Source organism: Erpetoichthys calabaricus, chromosome 6 (assembly GCF_900747795.2).
Source record: "Erpetoichthys calabaricus chromosome 6, fErpCal1.3, whole genome shotgun sequence".
Lineage (NCBI taxonomy): Eukaryota > Metazoa > Chordata > Cladistia > Polypteriformes > Polypteridae > Erpetoichthys > Erpetoichthys calabaricus.
Window position 1 is genome coordinate 205,566,209 of NC_041399.2, and position 19,321 is coordinate 205,585,529.

Consider the following 19,321-nt stretch of genomic DNA (forward strand, 5'->3'; position numbering starts at 1 on the left):
AACTGAAAAAAAAACAGATCCTTCAATATTTAAACATATATTGAGAGGATTAAAAAACAAAGGAAACAGCTATGCTTTGCCTTAAGTTGTCAAGAACTGGGGATCAAAACCAAAAAATCCAAACTCAGAAAAAAAGCACAATCTGCACAACAGGCACAAACGTCACTGCTGAATCAGCCAAAGTAAATGCTGCCTTGTCTTAAATACAATTGGCAATGCCTCCATAAGTGTTGAATTGGGTGGCCCGCCCTCCAAGGCTTCACGTAAGGAGGTCAGGGCAGAAAACATAGAGAATTAATGTATACATTAACAGCATAAGACAGAAATGCAAAATATTAATAAATAAAATAATTCTGAATAAATAAAATGAAGAAATAATGAAAACAAAACATAACTAATAAAAGAAAATATCAAACTAAATGGCTAAATATAATGAAAACAAAATTGAGCAAGGGACAAAATTCCGGGCAAAACCATAACAATAATTAATTCAATATATATGTTACCGGCAATGTATGAAAGGCAGGCATTGTACAGAATGCCTAGGCAATATATAGAATGCCGAAAATTGGACGTCAAAGTATGAAACGATTAATATGTCACGCATTTCCTAGGCATTCTATGCAATGCCAAAAGACAAACCGACAAAGTATAAAATACTCCCACTAATGATGTTTCTAATGTGACGTGGCAAGGCGCGTGACTTTCGACGCTCGCCTCAGATGGAGAATTCCCCATTTGCATTTCAGTCTTTGTTCGGAATTAAGTGCAATTTAAAATAAAACTCTTTCCATCCTTGTTGCAACAAGTAGGTTCATATTTTACTTTCTCTTGTTTTCCTCAATAAGAAAGTCCTATACTTTATTTTGTGTTTCTTTCATTTTCATATACGTCTTTTCAATAAAAGCCTTTTCATGACTCTCTTTTAATTCTTTGCCTAAATAGCATTTGTCATTCTATATAATGCCTAGGTATTACATACAATGCCTAGGGAAAGTATATTTAATATTAAAATAATTCGAATATTTCATACTTTGCCCAAAAACGGCAGGCATTCTATATATTGCCTAGTCATTATATACAATGCCTGCGTTTCATACATTTCTGGTAACATATATAAAAACTTCAAATAAAAATATATAATCCACTTAATATAGGAGGAATATGTGAATTTTTCAAGTTCAAGGTATTTTAAGTTCAATGAGTTTTTGACTGTTCTAAAGTGGTAGTGTTTGCGCGTGTGCGTGTGTGTGTGAGTACAGTCTATAAAGGACTAATGCCCCATCCATGGCTGCTCTGTATTATATGTCTGCCAGGGTATCCCCCCTGGCCTCTATTTAAGTTCTTTTTATGTCTTTTTGTAATTATTTATTTTTTTGTTAATAGTCTTCTGTGTATGAATTATTATGTTTCTATATGTAAAATCGCGTTCCCTTAGGTACACTTGTATTTTGTGGGTGGTTCCTTAGGAGGTGGGGTCACCCTGATGTCACCAATCTTGAGGCCTCCCTCTGGTAATTTAAGTAGGACACTGTCGGGCAACCGGTGCGCCATGGAATTTTCTAGGGGAGCCGCAAAAACTTTTGTAAAATATTTAAAATTGCTAGTGTTTTTGAACTTTTGGTTGATTAAAAAGATAATGTTTTAAAAAAAATATTTTATGTTGGAAAAACAGATAACGGATAATCAGATTGTTGAATAAACAAATGTATTTATTTTGAATGCAAGTTAAAATTTTCGCTGTTCACCATTCATAATAATATCAACACCAGCGGTGTCAAAAACACATCTCGTGAGACTTAAAAAGTCTCGTTGTTAGAAGATCTCGGTCACTGTACGGATAGAAGAAGGTGGAGCAAATATAGAACGAGAAAATACAAGCGCTACATTTCGGCTCTTGCCGACGAGAGAGTATCGCTGTATGGAAATGAAGTCTAAGAAACGCGACACACTTCAAATGATCGACAAGGAAATGCGCGTCTGTCTTTCGAAAATTGATCCTCGCATCAATCTCATATGTGCTGAAAAACAATCTCAACGTTCACATTAATTAAATGTAAGATTTATCCTTTGATTCCTTTATTAATAAAATGTCTTTCAAACTTGTAAAATTAACTGTTTTTATTTGCGACTGTCCATAGATTGTGTCATCACGACTTTATTTATGGGCAGTCCCTCAGGTGCACCGCGAAAGAAAATTTTTGGACTTAGTGCGCCGCAACTCGAAAAAGGTTGCCTTTCATTGGTGTAGGAGATGGAGATCATTTCTTGTTTGAAGTGTTTTGTAAGCATTAGTTGCTGTTTTTTGTGATTTGTCTTGCCTGTTTTTTAGGATTCTGTATATTTGTCTTTCTGAAACTGCACTTTAAATTCCACTTAATTCATAAAGACAATATTCTGCTTGCTTCATTTCTCATGGAAAATACTATTAGAAAAAACTGTTGCCACATTGGAATGCTTTTAAAATTGTATTTTGAACATTAAGTGTAATCAGCAGGGTAACTGAAAAACAGGGAACATTAACTTAAAAAATTAAAGGAGGGGTCCTTGAAATGCTGAATAGAATTTGAAAAAATGATTGCTGTATAGTTTTCTTTTAAATCTAAAAGCTTGGATGTCATTTGCTACACACCAGCATCTTTAAGGGTATATCACAAAAATAGCATAAACAAATAAGACAAATATAATTTTAAACAAAGACCATACCAGAATGATATAACAAATGGATTATGACAAGTACACTTTGTATGTATCAATTAGTATAACTGTTATATTTCAACCAGGGTTCCTCCTCCGACTAGCATTCAGATGTCTCTTTTGTGTCATTTAGTTGATTTTTTAGTTTCCTTATTTTTAAGCAACTTTTGTTATGTTGTGTATGTTTTGTGGGTGGTCCACCATGAAGCGTGGCCACCTGTCCATCACTGTCATCTACAGTCTCTTGTGGATAGATAGATGATAGATAGATAGGAAAGGCACTATATAACAGATAGATAGATAGATAATATGGATAGATAGATGGGAAAGGCACTACAGTATATAACAGATAGATGGATAGATAGATAGGTAGATAGATAGATATGAAAGGCACTATATAATAGATAGATAGATAGATAGATAGATAGATAGATAGATAGATAGATAGATAGGAAAGGCACTATGTAATAGATAGATAAAGAGTGTGGCGGACGGCCGGGGTCCATGTCCGGTCGGGACACCCCTTCAGTATATGTTCAGGGGGAGCAGCCATGGACTTTGCAATACCTCCCCCTGGATGCTAGATGGCAACCCCCATGGGTTGGAGCGGTGCCTCGGTTTCCCACAGGGCTCCATGGGAATTGGAGTTGAGTGCAGCCCTGTTGGGTCCCGCAGGCGCCGCCAGGGGATGCTGCAGCTGGAACTCCTGAGCCCTTATGGGCAGTGTATTCGCCACATCTGGAAGTGCAGCCGGAACTCTGCAGTCAACCACCTGGAGCACTTCCGGGTGGACCATACAAGGGGCCAGCAGCCACCACTCAATGGCCAGAGTCGGGAGGAGGAGAACGATGCTTGATGGAGGTGGTGAAACGAGAAGAGTGTTTGTGTTTAGTGGTGTGCTTTGGGACTGTGTTGTGCTTGTGGGACACGGGGAAGATGTGCCCCACAGGTGAAGAAAAATAAAAGTTCCTTGGTTTTTGTATGTTCCTCTGGTTTGAGTCTGTGTCGGGTCAGGCGCCTATGTAGCACCCTTGTTACAAGAGATAGAAAAGGCACTATAGAACAGATAGATATGAAAAGCACTATAGAATAGATAGATAGATAGATAGATGTGAAAGGCACTATATAATAGATAGATAGAGAGATAGGAAAGGCACTATATGATTAGATAGATAGATAGATAGATAGATAGATAGATAGATAGATAGATAGATAGATAGATAGATAGATAGATGTGAAAGGCACTATATAATAGATAGAGAGATAGGAAAGGCACTATATGATTAGATAGATAGATAGATAGATAGATAGATAGATAGATAGATAGATAGATAGATAGATAGATAGATAGATAGATGTGAAAGGCACTATATAATAGATAGATAGAGAGATAGGAAAGGCACTATATGATTAGATAGATAGATAGATAGATAGATAGATAGATAGATAGATAGATAGATAGATAGATAGATAGATAGATAGATAGATAGATAGATAGATGTGAAAGGCACTATATAATAGATAGATAGAGAGATAGGAAAGGCACTATATGATTAGATAGACAGACAGACAGACAGACAGACAGACAGACAGACCGATAGATAGATAGATAGATAGATAGATAGATAGATAGATAGATAGATAGATAGATAGATAGATAGATGTGAGTATGTCCCAACTTACGTGAATAAGATTGTAGTATGTTGAGTCTTCTGGACTGTCCAGTGTTTTTGGTTGCTGAGGTCGTCTTGGTGATCTGGTCTGTGGCTGTTCAGCTGTGGAATATTAGAGAAATTAATCCCATAAAAATTACATTTAAAGATTTGAAGATTACCTGTTTATCTTGAATAGCTACCGTATACATGCTCTTGTTTAGGCTGTTAAATGCAGTGTAATTCTATTTACAAGATTTGTTAAACGCTGACATCGTCTGAAGTGAGTTTCAGTTACACCGTTCCAACAATGCAGAGCTCTCTCCCCCATCTGTACCATTACCTTCTCAAGTGCTTTGCACTTCTGCACAGCATTACTTTGTATCATCACGTTGCCTCTAAACAACCTCTTCCTCAATCTCTTGCCATTTCAGCACAGCCATTTGCCATCAAATGGAGATCAGAGCAGTTTGGTGTTGCCTGGAGACGTGTGCCGCTCGAGCCTGATCAGGTCTGTGGAGAGCGCCAGTTCATGCACTATAATTTTCGACCAAGGGTTTTGTTTTTTTTTGTTTTACCCATTGTAATGTGGCCTGTTATCAGGGCTGCCGATCTCCTATTAAATTTTTACTCCTCTGATTGGGCATTCATTGTCTTTCATTTTTCATGCCTTTATTATAAAGAACCATTAATGAAGGTTTTGACGATAAGTCCAAATGTTATAATAGTAAAGACAAAGGTAGGCGATCTGACGCAAATCAAGCAACATAAATAACTGAAATCTAATTACACCTCCTATCATCTTTAAGGCAGGGACCTTCAGCTTATGGGAAAGTGGTTGCTGTTTTAAGAAAGATAAGTGCAGTACACAGAATCACACGAGAGTCTTTCATTTTCTTCCTTTGTAATGCTAATGAAGTGCATCGCAGGATCAGCCTTGTCTGGCTGAAGACGCTGGCAGGCCTTGCTTTACCCGCAGTGAGACTTCTACAAAGCAGCAATTGGAGAAAAAATAACTCAGAAGGAGAAAAGCTTTTGCCATACAGCAGCAATTATATATCATATAGGATCCATTACAACTTCATTTCACGAGAAAGAAGATACTTTTCAGATGTCAGATTCTCTGGCCAGCCTGCCTTAGAAACCAGCTGTTCCATTTTTATTTTTATATTAGTAACATTCTTGCATCTTTTATGGATATTTTTCTTTCTTCTTCTTAAACTGGAATGTTTTTGTTAAAACAAAATTTAAATCCTATATCTACAGAATTATGATGGCATAATTTCTGAGCCCGCTGTAAGACAAGGTCACTATAAAGGAGAGTCAGGTCAGGATGGAGAATTCAAGGCAGCATTACAGTGGATTCAGAAAAAGCATTCAGACCACCTTCATTTTCTACTCATTTTATTGTGTTGCAGATTAAATTTTTAAATGGATACACATCCCATTTTCATTACTCAATAACTCACAGTGAGAAAATGACAATGACATTTCAGAGAGGTTTGCAAATTTATCAAAAATCAAAATCTGAAATCTCTCATTCAAGGAAGTATTCACTCCACATTGTTGTCGGGACCATCCTTTTTGCTTTAATTCTCCATGAGTTTTGTTGAGAACTTGATTGGAGTCCACCTGTGGCAAACTGAATTGATTGGACATAAGATTGGTCTAGGAAGGCACGTGTGTAGCGGTAGCTTCTATTTAGAAGGTCCCAAAATTCACACTGCATTTCAGGACAAAAACCAAGCCATGAAGTTCAAGGAATTCACTGCTGACCTCTGCGATCAAATTGTGGGGAGGCGCAGATCAGGGCAAGGGGATCAAAACATTTATAAAGCTTTGAGTGTTCCCAGGAGAACGGTGGCCTCAGTAATTGTGAAATAGAAGAAGTTTGGAACCACCAGGACTCTTCGTAGAGTTGGTCTTTTGGCCAAACTGAGTAAACTGAGGGCCTTGGAAGAGGGAGGTGACCAAGAACCCAATGGTCACTCTGACAGAACTTCTCCAAAGGGTGACCATCTCAGCAGCACTCCATTAATCATGCACTAATGATAAAGTAACTAACTCTCACCTGGAGTTTGCCAAACAGAATTTAAAGGAGTCTGAGAGGAAGTGGGAAACGATTCTCTGGTGTGACAAGACAAAAATTGAACTCTTTTAGGAGAACTTGAAACAATATGACCGGTGAAGACCAGACTCTGATCATCACCTGACTACTACCATCCCTAAGGTGAAGCATGGTGGTGGCACTATCATGCTATGAGGGTTGCTTCTTTGTGACAGTGGCAGGGAGACTGGTCAGAATTGAGGAAAGGAGGAATGCAGCCCAACACAGAGAGGTCCCCTGCTCTGCTACAGAGTGCACACCACCTCAGAGACTGGGGTGAAAGTCGACCCAAATCATACAGTCATGACGGCAATGCTGGAGTGGCTTTGAGACAAATGTCTGAGTGTCGTTGAGTGGCCTGAGGATGGCAGTTTACAGCCGCTTTTCGTCAAATCTAATGGAGTCTGAGGGGATCTGCCAGGAAGAATGGAATAAACTGCACAAATCCAGGTGTGCAAAGCTTGAGATTTACACACAAAGTCAGTGGGGTTTCTGCAACATACTGGCTTAAGGGTTATAATAGTTACATGATGGAGAGATTTTAGGTTTTGATTTTTAATAAATGTGCAAACCTTTCTTAAACACGTTTCCACTTTATCATTGTGGGCTATTGATTGTAGATTGATGGGCAAAAATGGCAGATGCAGCCATTTAAAATGAAATCTACACCACAATAAAGTGTACAGAAAGTAAAGGAGGAGGAGGATAGGAGTAGGCACTGATACAGCACATTGCCGCACCCCACCACATGACAAGCCATCTCAAGATCCCAGATTAGGACCCGAGTGCAGCCGTGCAACGGGTGACACCTCAGCACCACACTAGTTCAAATGGAATGGAACAGTGGGAGGCTTTCTACAGTGGCTGGAGTGCCAAGCCTGCCACCAACCCCCAAGTTTTCCCTGCAGGTTAGAGGGCCTACTTGTAGGGCAGGATGCGGGTTAACGTCATACCCAGGACGGAGTGATTGCAGGTTAAGGGTCTCGCTCAAGGGCCCAACGGAGTAGAGTCACTTCTGGTGTTTATGGGATTCAAATTGGCAACCTTCTGATTGCTGGCACAGATCCCTAACCTCAGAGCCACCACATCGCCCATAGCATAATGTGGTGGGTCTAAATATAGTACTTTCTGAACCCACTGTAAATACATTATTATTATTTTTATGATCTCTCTCTACAGTGCATCCGGAAAGTATTCACAGCGCATCACTTTTTCCACATTTTGTTATGTTACAGCCTTATTCCAAAATGGATTAAATTCATTTTTTTCCTCAGAATTCTACACACAACACCCCATAATGACAACATGAAAAAAGTGTACTTGAGGTTTTTGCAAATTTATTAAAAATAAAAAAATTGAGAAAGCACATGTACATAAGTATTCACAGCCTTTGCCATGAAGCTCACAATTGAGCTCAAGTGCATCCTGTTTCCCCTGATCATCCTTGAGATGTTTCTGCAGCTTAATTGGAGTCCACCTGTGGTAAATTCAGTTGACTGGACATGATTTGGAAAGGCACACACCTGTTTATATAAGGTCCCACAGTTGACAGTTCATGTCAGAGCACAAACCAAGCATGAAGTCAAAGGAATTGTCTGTAGATCTCCGAGACAGGATTGTCTCGAAGCACAAATCTGGGGAAGGTTACAGAAAAATTTCTGCTGCTTTGAAGGTCCCAATGAGCACAGTGGCCTCCATCATCCGTAAGTGGAAGAAGTTCGAAACCACCAGGACTCTTCCTAGAGCTGGCCGGCCATCTAAACTGAGCGATCGGGGGGAGAAGGGCCTTAGTCAGGGAGGTGACCAAGAATCCGATGGTCACTCTGTCAGAGCTCCAGAGGTCCTCTGTGGAGAGAGGAGAACCTTCCAGAAGGACAACCATGTCTGCAGCAATCCACCAATCAGGCCTGTATGGTAGAGAGGCCAGACGGAAGCCACTCCTTAGTAAAAGGCACATGGCAGCCCGCCTGGAGTTTGCCAAAAGGCACCTGAAGGACTCTCAGACCATGAGAAAGAAAATTCTCTGGTCTGATGAGACAAAGATTGAACTCTTTGGTGTGAATGCCAGGCGTCACGTTTGGAGGAAACCAGGCACCGCTCATCACCAGGCCAATACCATCCCTACAGTGAAGCATGGTGGTGGCAGCATCATGCTGTGGGGATGTTTTTCAGTGGCAGGGACTGAGAGACTAGTCAGGATAAAGGGAAAGATGACTGCAGCAATGTACAGAGACATCCTGGATGAAAACTTGCTCCAGAGCGCTCTTGACCTCAGACTGGGGCGACGGTTCATCTTTCAGCAGGACAACGACCCTAAGCACACAGCCAAGATATCAAAGGAGTGGCTTCAGGACAACTCTGTGAATGTTCTTGAGTGGCCCAGCCAGAGCCCAGACTTGAATCCGATTGAACATCTCTGGAGAGATCTTAAAATGGCTGTGCACCGACGCTTCCCATCCAACCTGATGGAGCTTGAGAGGTGCTGCAAAGAGGAATGGGTGACACTGGCCAAGGATAGGTGTGCCAAGCTTGTGGCATCATATTCAAAAAGACTTGAGGTTGTAATTGCTGCCAAAGGTGCATCGACAAAGTATTGAGCAAAGGCTGTGAATACTTATGTACATGGGATTTCTCAGTTTTTTTATTTTTAATAAATTTGCAGAAACCTCAAGTAAACTTTTTTCACTTTGTCATTATGGGGTGTTGTGTGTAGAATTCTGAGGAAAAAAATTAATTTAATCCATTTTGGAATAAGGCTGTAACATAACAAAATGTGGAAAAAGTGATGCACTGTGAATACTTTCCGGATGCACTGTATATATAAAAAAAAAGTTATAAAAAACGTTTTCTATCAGGTCCACTTTATTCAGTCTTAACCACTGCCTTCCGCACCGCTCACCCAATCATTACTCCTACAGCACACATCCTCTCTCTGTCCCACCCCGTAACACCCTTAGTGCTGCTAAGTCGTCCTTCAATGCAGTCGGATCATAATGGTAATTTTAGAAAGGCAAATTATCCATTCAAGAATATTGAATTTTAGACTGCGATAGATAAACAGGGGCAGGAGCTGATAATGAACATCGAAAAAAAGAAAATGAACAAAAAACAGCTGCATATAATAAAAATCAAGGACAAAGAGAATTGTCCAATAAACAAAAAAGAGAAAATTATCCCAAACAATATGCGAACAGAAATGCAAAAAATCGGGAGTGGTCTCCCCTCGACTTTCTCGCATACTCAGATATGGGGATGGATATTTGAGCAGTAAACCGCAAGACAATGATTATATTTTTATATTATGTACATTTAAGAACCATCAACAACACATCAAATCAAACTAATAATATATTGAACAATTATGATAAAAGTAAAGTTGAATAAATCGGGCTCTGCAGCATGAATAAAAGGTAAAATACCACTTTTGGTTAGCGGAAATAGCCCAAAAGTTGATAGAAATCTAAAATGTTTATACACATCTTATTGCTAATAAGGAGCAATTAAAACACTGAATGCAGCAGTTTAAGATTGAAATAAGCAATTAAGGTTAGAGAACCTTAACAAGCGAGACCACTAAAATGAAGCATTAAAATGTCACTTAAGCAATATGTGCTTCATCAGCAATAATTGAGTTCTCGTTAAGGAACTGGGTTGGAACAAAAACCTGCACATACTGTGGCACTCCAGGACCGACGTTGCCTACCCCTGAGTTAGAGGATAAAGTAATTCATAATATTATTTTTGATGAGGCGTTAATGTAATTTAATTTTTTATTTACTTTTTACTACGTTTTATTACTCATTGGTATTTAAAATAGAAAGTAACTGATTTTTTATTGGGATGGACGGCCGGAGATCTTGCCCGGATGGGATACCATTTTGAAGAGAAGACCGGGTGAATGGACATACTACCAGATGTAACCCCCCCCTAAAGAGACATGAGACCCGGAAGTGCTGCCGGATGTTAATCGGGAGAGACCTGGAGCACTTCCAGGTGCAGTATAAAGGAGGCCAGCCAGAGTCGGGTGGAAGGTGGACGAAGCTTAGGAGGAAAGGAGTAGAGGCGGCAGAAGAAAAGGAACTGAGTTAGGGTAGCTGTTTGGTGCACTGTGATGTGTGCAGGAATTAAGAAGAAATAAACGTGTGTGCTTTTAGACATTCTGAGTCCGTGTCTGTCTGTGTCCAGGGTTCAAGTTCTACACTATCTCTAATAACTAAGTACCAAACCGTCTTCCTCCTGCACCCTGCATACTCTTCTACCCTGTATATACGTGCCATCTCTTTAAATACAATAGCTTTCTTTAATGGAGGAGCACCCTGCTGCCCTTCGAGTGACTCAGCCGCGAGACAGCAGGCCCCAGGGGTTGGTGAGCGAAGTGAGTAGGGGGCAGAACCACCTAGTTATTATTATTATTATTATTTCAAACATTCAAACCCCAGGGGACTAAATTACAGCCATTGAGTATTTTGTTGGTCTTTGGCAATCAATAAAAACAGTGACGCCTCTGACCGACTTGATATGTGACAGTCCTTGGGACAGTTCACATACATAAAGCTAGGAACTGTGTAGGGACACAGAAGAGGTGAAAATGTGTCATGAAGGGAGCCGACATGCTTGGTTGGAGATTAAAAAAAAAGACAATTTTACTGCTTTAGCCAGTCATGAATATACTGTACTGTCTGACCTTTGTTATTTGTATGATCACTCGTGCCTTTATAGGCCTAATGTTCCAAAGAGATTAGGCGTTCAAACTGAAAATTGGTTTAAAAGGACCTCCAGAACAATTTTACCTTAGTGTTTTAGTCATTCAGCGTGATGTGAGGCTGTGAAGCTGAATGACTGATTAGATCTTTGTAGAGTCACTTTTGGAATGCACGGCCATTTCCAGATCCAGATGAATGTTGTTATATTTGAAATGAACGTCTTAAAGAACAATATGAATATAGGACTACTCTTGAATAAATATAACAGCTTATGGAAGGTGTTCATTTTGACAGTGTTAAATTTCCCTGTAAGATGGAGGGTGGAACATCTGCAAACATTTTGTTTAATTTTATCCCTGGTTATTTGCAAAATTGCATTGGAAATGACCTTTATATTTATTTGTGAAGGTTATCCCCAGATATTTGACTATACTTCCTTAGAAGGTGGGCGTCTTTCAACATCTGCAATAAGATGCTGCAGATTTTCTATCAGACAGTTGTGGCGAGTGCCCTCTTCTACGCGGTGGTGTGCTGGGGAGGCAGCAAAAAGAAGAGGGACGCTTCACGCCTGGACAAACTGGTGAGGAAGGCAGGCTCTATTGTAGGCATGGAGCTGGACAGTTTGACATTTGTGGCGGAGCGATGGGTGCTGAGCAGACTCCTGTCAATCATGGAGAATCCACTGCATCCACTAAACAATGTCATCTCCAGACAGAAGAGCAGCTTCAGCGACAGACTGCTGTCACCGTCCTGCTCCACTGACAGACTGAGGAGATCGTTCCTCCCCCACACTATGCGACTCTTCAATTCCACCCGGGGGGTAAACGTTAACATTATACAAAGTTACTGTCTGTTATACCTGCATTGTTATCACTCTTTAATTTAATATTGCTTTTTATCAGTATGCTGCTGCTGGAGTATGTGAATTTCCCCTTGGGATTAATAAAGTATCTATCTATCTATCTATCTATCTATCTATCTATCTATCTATCTATCTATCTATCTATCTATCTATCTATCTATCTATCTATCTATCTATCTATCTATCTATCTATCTATCTATCTATCTATCTATCTATCTAAACTTCTTTGTTATTCTGAACAGATAGCTCTCCAGTCCAGTATGATATGCTACAGAGTTCATTGGAAAAAAGACCACTTTTATTCTGATTAATTTTAAATCCAGAGATGTTTTGAAATTCTCCTAACGTGTTTGAGACTAATGGTAAAGATGATCGTGGTTCTGATATATAAAGCACCATATCACCCTCACTCAGTGATATTTTTTGCTTGTGTCCTTCTCTAATAATTCCCTTTATCTCTCTTTCTTGCAAAGATGAATAGCCAGTGGCTCAATGGCTAGCACAAAAAGCATGGGTGAAAGTGGGCAACCTTTTCAAGTGTCTCTTTTTAATCGGATGTATTCCGAGGTTGTATTATTAATGTGGCCTTAGGCTTCTAGACTGGCATGAAGTAATTGAGCTAATGTGGATAGATTGGGGTTAAACCCAAATCTGTGCATTGTAGTAAATAGATAATCCCATTCAGCTATTTCGGTGTCCAAAGATTACAGGATTTCTGGAAAAATCAGATTTTTTGGGTGAGTATATTACATGAAACAGGCACCAAAGGTTGTTCTTAATGTAAAGTCTTTCCTGCTTCAAGGTGGATATATTTGGTAATTGAGAAGGCCTTTTCTTTCTCCTGTAGAAACTGGTACATTTGGGCCCCATTGTGAACTACAAGAATAGACAAGATATTTTTAAAATGTATAAAAAAAAATGCTTCACCTTTCAAAAATCCCAGAGTACAGTGGGGAAAAGGATCTCTTACTCATATATTTCAGAAAAGGAGTAGAAGTCTGCCATGTATAGAATTCACTCGAGCTCCATATGCGCAAAGCATACAATTACTCAACTTAAAATCTTTTATCAAGTACATCTGTCTCATTTAGAATTGTCCAAAATGTTTCCAGGCTAAGATCCAACCTGCGAACGCTGCAATCGAGTTCCAGCCTCACTGGGTCACATGTTTTGGGCCTGCACCAAATTCACATCATTCTGGACCAAAATACCTTTCAGACAGCCTTGGGGTCAGAATCCCTCCTAATCCACTAACAGCTGTGTTTGGTGGGCTCACAGAGGAGCTTAAAGTGGAAAAGGACAAACAAACTGTAATCGCCTTTACTTCACTATTAGCACATAGACTTGTTTTGCTCAACTGGAAGAATCGTAACCCACCTCTTTTTAAGTCAATTGGTAACTGATGTTATATACTACTTGAAATTGGAAAAAAGCAAATTCTCACTTAGAGGATCTGTCCAAACCATTTTTTAAATGTAAATCTCCGAGGACCTCTCCTGGTTAGATAACACCACATCACTGGCCAAGAAAGCTCATTCCTGCTTCTACTTTCTACGCAAACTGAGGAGAGCACAAGTTCCACTCCCCATCGTGTGCTCTTTCTACCTGGGCACAATCGAGAGCATCCTCTCCAGCTGTGTGGTATGGAGACTGCACTGCCTCCTGTAGGAAGTCCCTGCAACACATAGTGGATGCGGCCAGTAAGATCATTGGTGCCCCACTGCCCTCCCTCAAGTACATTTTCCACACCCGTCTCAACCGTAGAGCCATCAGCATTGCTGGTGACTACTCCCACCCCTTACACTCCCTTTTTAGCCTCAGGGAAAAGGTACCGGAGTCTCTGGGTCCGCTCCACAAGACTGTCTAACAGCTTCATCCACCAAGCTGTCAGGATGCTGAACTCTGTCCACTACCCTCCCCCCTTGCCCCCTGTCCCTGGACCGTAACAAGAGTCACCATGTACCAAGTACCCTACCTCAGCTGGTATTATACAGTATAAGGACTCAATATTACATCTGCTGCTAACTGTTTGTCTTTGTGTACATCTCATAAGCTACTCTATAATGCACTTTCTCATTTTTTACTGTATGTGGCTTTTGCACTAATGACTAATGCACATTGTACACAGGTCTACTTTACAAGTTGTAATGTTATTTATCTTATATGTTATACTTTTATACTTTTTATATTTTATTGTACTACAGAGATGAGAGAGAAACAGTAATTCGATTCTCCTGTATGTTCTGCACATACAGAATTGGCAATAAAAGGCTATTTGATTTTGATTTTTTTTGATTGATTAAAACCTGGCAGGATCTGATAAATAACATTTTAGAATAAGCTTTTATATTGGAGAAGAGGATTCTCTTTCCTGCTTTTCTACTCTGGCTGTTGGACTTCCTCACTTACTCTTGGGTGGGGTTTGAATTGAATTTAGTTGTGTTAAGTTTGACTTGTTTGTATGGAACGTTACTTGCTTTTAATAAATTCAATAGAAAATGCTTCACATCTGAACACAATTTTATGTGCTAAATGAATATATACCATGATTGTGAGGATATAACTTCAACTTGAAAAACTTACTAAACTTACCCTTCACCTTACTAAAGCCACAGTACTGGAAGGCGAGTTCTCGATGTTACAATTTGGATTTTGTTAACCTTTTTTTGTATTCTTTTCAACCAACTTTTATGATTGCACACTCGTTTAGAAAGTTTGGAGCTGTAAATTTCATTTCTGATGTGACTTTTTCGTTCTGTCATTTCCTTTATGAGTTATTTATCTTTTTAAGTACACTTTGGCTGCCGTTTTTTTTTTTTTTTTATGACCACCGCCATTTTGGATGCCATCATTCTGGCGGCACCTCACATTTTCAGGGCATGTTGTGACCGGACCAGATGAGTTAAACGTTCCTTATCCAAGTTATGCCGTTTGCCATGGCCTCTGCTTTAAACTTTTCTCATTTGATTCTTTTGTAATATACACCCTTTTGCTTCATTTTCTGATTTTTTTTTCACTTTTTGGCTTGGCGTTCACATTTTTTGATCTTACAATCCTTGTTTGTCTCCCTACTGGTGCTTAATAAACTTACTAGTCAACTTGCTGACATAACCCTTGGCACACAATTCTCTTAATTTGTATGATAAAATGGACATTTTAAGTGCGTATGTGTCAGGTAAAGTGGCTGGTCAGCGTGGTGCTGGTCAGAAGTATAAGGTGGTGCGTCCTTCGTCTGCAGATTCTGCATCTCTGTATGTGCTTGCTTGATTTAAGATATGCCTCTCCTAACTGATGACATTCTGATGACATTCTCCATAACTAATTTCTAATATATTCCATAGCAACTGAGTCAAATTTCAGTGTTCAGCCAACCCTGGAGCACTGATAGGACCCCCTAATTACATATCCCCGTTTTTTGTTTCATTGTTTTGTACGGTTGTGCACTCGCTCACTTTGCTTAATGTGAATTAAATGTCACGGCTCTTCTTTTACTGTAGCAAGCTGAAATAAAACTCATTTTTAAAGCTCTGGATAGGACAGCTGAAATGTTAAGTAATGAATCAAAGTCTGTAAACGCTAATTAGCTATAACAACTTTGTCATGTTTATTAAACGTGCGCGCTGAAAAGGTCACTAGAAATATCGGCGCGCTTGTGGAATAATGGTAATTTAATAGCTCCCATGTTAATGATTTCATTTATGGTAACAATTGCTGAAGCCCCAGTAATGAAATGCAATGATTATTGTGAAATGGCTTTTTAGCTAAAGAGTAATGTGGTTAGAATTTGAATTGCCACCATCACGTTACAACTTTGATCAATCATGATGAATTATGCGCAGAGAAAGGAAACAAACTCTGAGTATTATTTACAGCACTTTTGATTGTCCATTTGAAGGATGAATCAAGTTGAAATTTTGCTCTGGCTGAATTTAAAAATGAACACAGATGCCACATAGGAATGGCATGGAAAGAAAATCACTGACACGAACCATTGTCTATTTTGGACAAATTCTACATTGTTTTAGTTACTCTGTCTGTCTTTAATTTGAATTACTGATGGCAAACACATTACAGCTCAATTCTATAGAGTATTCGTGTACTGGAGGGTAAAAGAAGGACCAGATGAACCACAAGACCATCATCACCGAATAGCTAAACTCTACAGACCACCACACATGGGCGTCCAGGGGTCCTCTGCCAAGCTTGATTGAAGTACTACCACTCCGGGGCACGAGGGGGCACTGTCACTAATGGTATCCTGTCCTTTCTCCACTGCGAGGGCATGTCTATGCAGCTGTGACATCTGGAGCAAGCCCCACCCCCTTCTAGTCAACCCAGCATATGAAGTGGCTGCCCGAAGTGCTACAGAAGTAAGAAACAGAGAAACGCTGACAGTGCAGTTGGCTGATAGTTGTATCAGCATTCTTTTAAGTTATACAGTGCACCCGGAAAGTATTCACAGCGCATCACTTTTTCTACATTTTGTTATGTTACAGCCTTATTCCAAAATGGATTAAATTATTTTTTTCCTCAGAATTCTACACACAACACCCCATAATGACAACGTGAAAAAAGTTTACTTGAGGTTTTGGCAAATTTATTAAAAATAAATAAAAAAAAGAAATCCCATGTCCATAAGTATTCACAGCCTTTGCTCAATACTTTGTCGATGCACCTTTGGCAGTAATTACAGCCTCAAGTCTTTTTGAATGTGATGCCACAAGCTTGGCACACCTATCCTTGGCCAGTTTCGCCCATTCCTCTTTGCAGCACCTCTCAAGCTCCATCAGGTTGGATGGGAAACATCGGTGCACAGCCATTTTAAGATCTCTCCAGAGATGTTCAATCGGATTCAAGTTTGGGCTCTGGCTGGGCCCCTCAAGGACATTCACAGAGTTGTCCTGAAGCCACTCCTTTGATATCTTGGCTGTGTGCTTAGGGTCGTTGCCCTGCTGAAAGATGAACTGTCGCCCCAGTCTGAGGTCAAGAGCGCTCTGGAGCAGGATGTCTCTGTACATTGCTGCAGTCATCTTCCCTTTATCCTGACTAGTCTCCCAGTCCCTGCCACTGAAAAACATCCCCACAGCATGATGCTGCCACCACCATGCTTCACTGTAGGGATGGTATTGGCCTGGTGATGAGTTGGGCCTGGTTTCCTCCAAAGGTGACGCCTGGCATTCACACCAAAGAATTCAATCTTTGTCTCATCAGACCAGAGAATTTTCTTTCTCATGGTCTGAGAGTCCTTCAGGTGCCTTTTGGCAAATTCCAGGCGGGCTGCCATGTGCCTTTTACTAAGGAGTGGCTTCCGTCTGGCCACTCTACCATACAGGCCTGATTGGTGGATTGCTGCAGAGATGGTTGTCCTTCTGGAAGGTTCTCCTCTCTCCACAGAGGACCTCTGGAGCTCTGACAGAGTGACCATCGGGTTCTTGGTGACCTCCCTGACTAAGGCCCTTCTCCCCCGATCGCTCAGTTTAGAGCTTCTTCCACTTACGGATGATGGAGGCCACTGTGCTCATTGGGACCTTCAAAGCGGCAGACATTTTTCTGTAACCTTCCCCAGATTTGTGCCTCGAGACAATCCTGTCTCGGAGGTCTACAGACAATTCCTTTGACCTCATGCTTGGTTTGTGCTCTGACATGAACTGTCAACTGTGGGACCTTCTATAGACAGGTGTGTGCCTTTCCAAATCATGTCCAGTCAACTGAATTTACCACAGGTGGACTCCAATTAAGCTGCAGAAACATCTCAAGAATGATCAGAGGAAACAGGATGCACCTGAGCTCAGTTTTGAGCTTCATGGCAAAGGCTGTGAATACTTATGTACATGTGCTTTCTCAATTTTTTATTTTTAATAAATTTGCAAAAATCTCAAGTAAACTTTTTTCACGTTGTCATTATGGGATGTTGTGTGTAGAATTCTGAGGAAAAAAATGAATTTTATCCATTTTGGAAAAAAGGCTGTAACATAACAAAATGTGGAAAAAGTGATGCGCTGTGAATACTTTCCGGATGCACTGTATGTTTAGCCTGTTATAACAGAGTTATCAGAATGGTGCAACCACATTTCTTCCTGATCCCCACTGCTTCCTTGCCGCCAGTCACCAAAGTATTCACACAGCAAATGCAGAGCATCTATGGTGGGAAGTTAAAGAAGGACCAGATGAGCCACAAGACCACAATCATATTATAGCTCAGCTCTATACAGATTTACACATGGGCTACTAGGGGTCCCCTGACAAGCTGGACTGAGGTTAAGCATTACCAGTCTGGGGCAAGAGAGGATGCCGCCAGTAAAGGTGTAAAGTCTTTTTTTTTTGGAAGTCCCTAATGTCTTACTGTCTACCATGCTACTTGGTCATTAATTCCAAGTGTCTGTGGTTCTCTGTGTAAAGGAAAACTTCCTAATGTTGGTGAAAAATGTAACCTGAAGAAGTTTCCAGTTGCATTCCCTTGTTCTTGATGAACTCATTTTAATGACTCAGTCTCGATCCACTGGACTAATTCCTTTCATAATTTTAAACACTTCAATCAGGTCTCCTTTCAATCTTCTTTTGCTTAAACTGAAAAGGCTCAGCTCTTTTAATGTTTCCTCATAACTCATCCCCTGTAGCCCTGGAATCAGCTTAGTCGCTCATCTCTGGACCTTTCTCTAGTGCTGTTATGTTCTTTTTGTAGCCCGGAGACCAAAACTGCACACAGGATTCCAGATGAGGCCTCACCACTGTGTTGTAAAGCTTGAGCAGAACCTCCTGTGACTTGTACTCCACACATCAAGGCGCTATATAACCTGACATTCTGTTAGCCTTCTTAATGGCTTCTGAACACTGCCTGGACATTGATAGTGTCAAGTCCACTACGACTCCTAAATCCTCCTCATAAGGTGTACTCTCGATTTTCAGACCTCTCATTGTGTATTCAAACCTCACATTTTTACTTCCTACATCTAACACTTTACATTTACTGACATTAAATTTCATCTGCCACAAGTCTGCCCAAGCCTGTCTGCTGTCCAAATTCTTCTGTAATGATTTAACAGATACTAAATTATCTGCCAATCCATCTATCTTGGTATCATCTGCAATCTTAAGTAGGTATCCTCTCCTTTCTCCACACACCGCAAAAAGATACTCAGTGAAGACACTTCTACACAGCTGCGACATTTGGTGCAAGCTCCGAACCTTCTAGGTAATGAGCCATATAAAATGGTGGCCCTGGAAGGTGGTCTGATTACCGATCAGGACACAAGTCTGTTAAGAGTTACAGAACTAAGAAAGAAGGAATAGCTAAACGTG

The 19,321-nt window shown here is 40.3% G+C and overlaps 1 protein-coding gene across 1 annotated transcript in view; it reads right to left on the bottom strand.

The window, feature by feature from the left end:
• myo3a (myosin IIIA) overlaps positions 1 to 19,321 on the bottom strand; it is a 458,747-nt gene that overhangs the window by 32,824 nt on the left and 406,602 nt on the right. Inside the window, exon 33 of the mRNA XM_051929020.1 lies at positions 4,381 to 4,472. Within this exon, the coding sequence (XP_051784980.1) occupies positions 4,381 to 4,472 (92 nt within the window). The remainder of the gene's footprint in view (positions 1 to 4,380; positions 4,473 to 19,321) is intronic.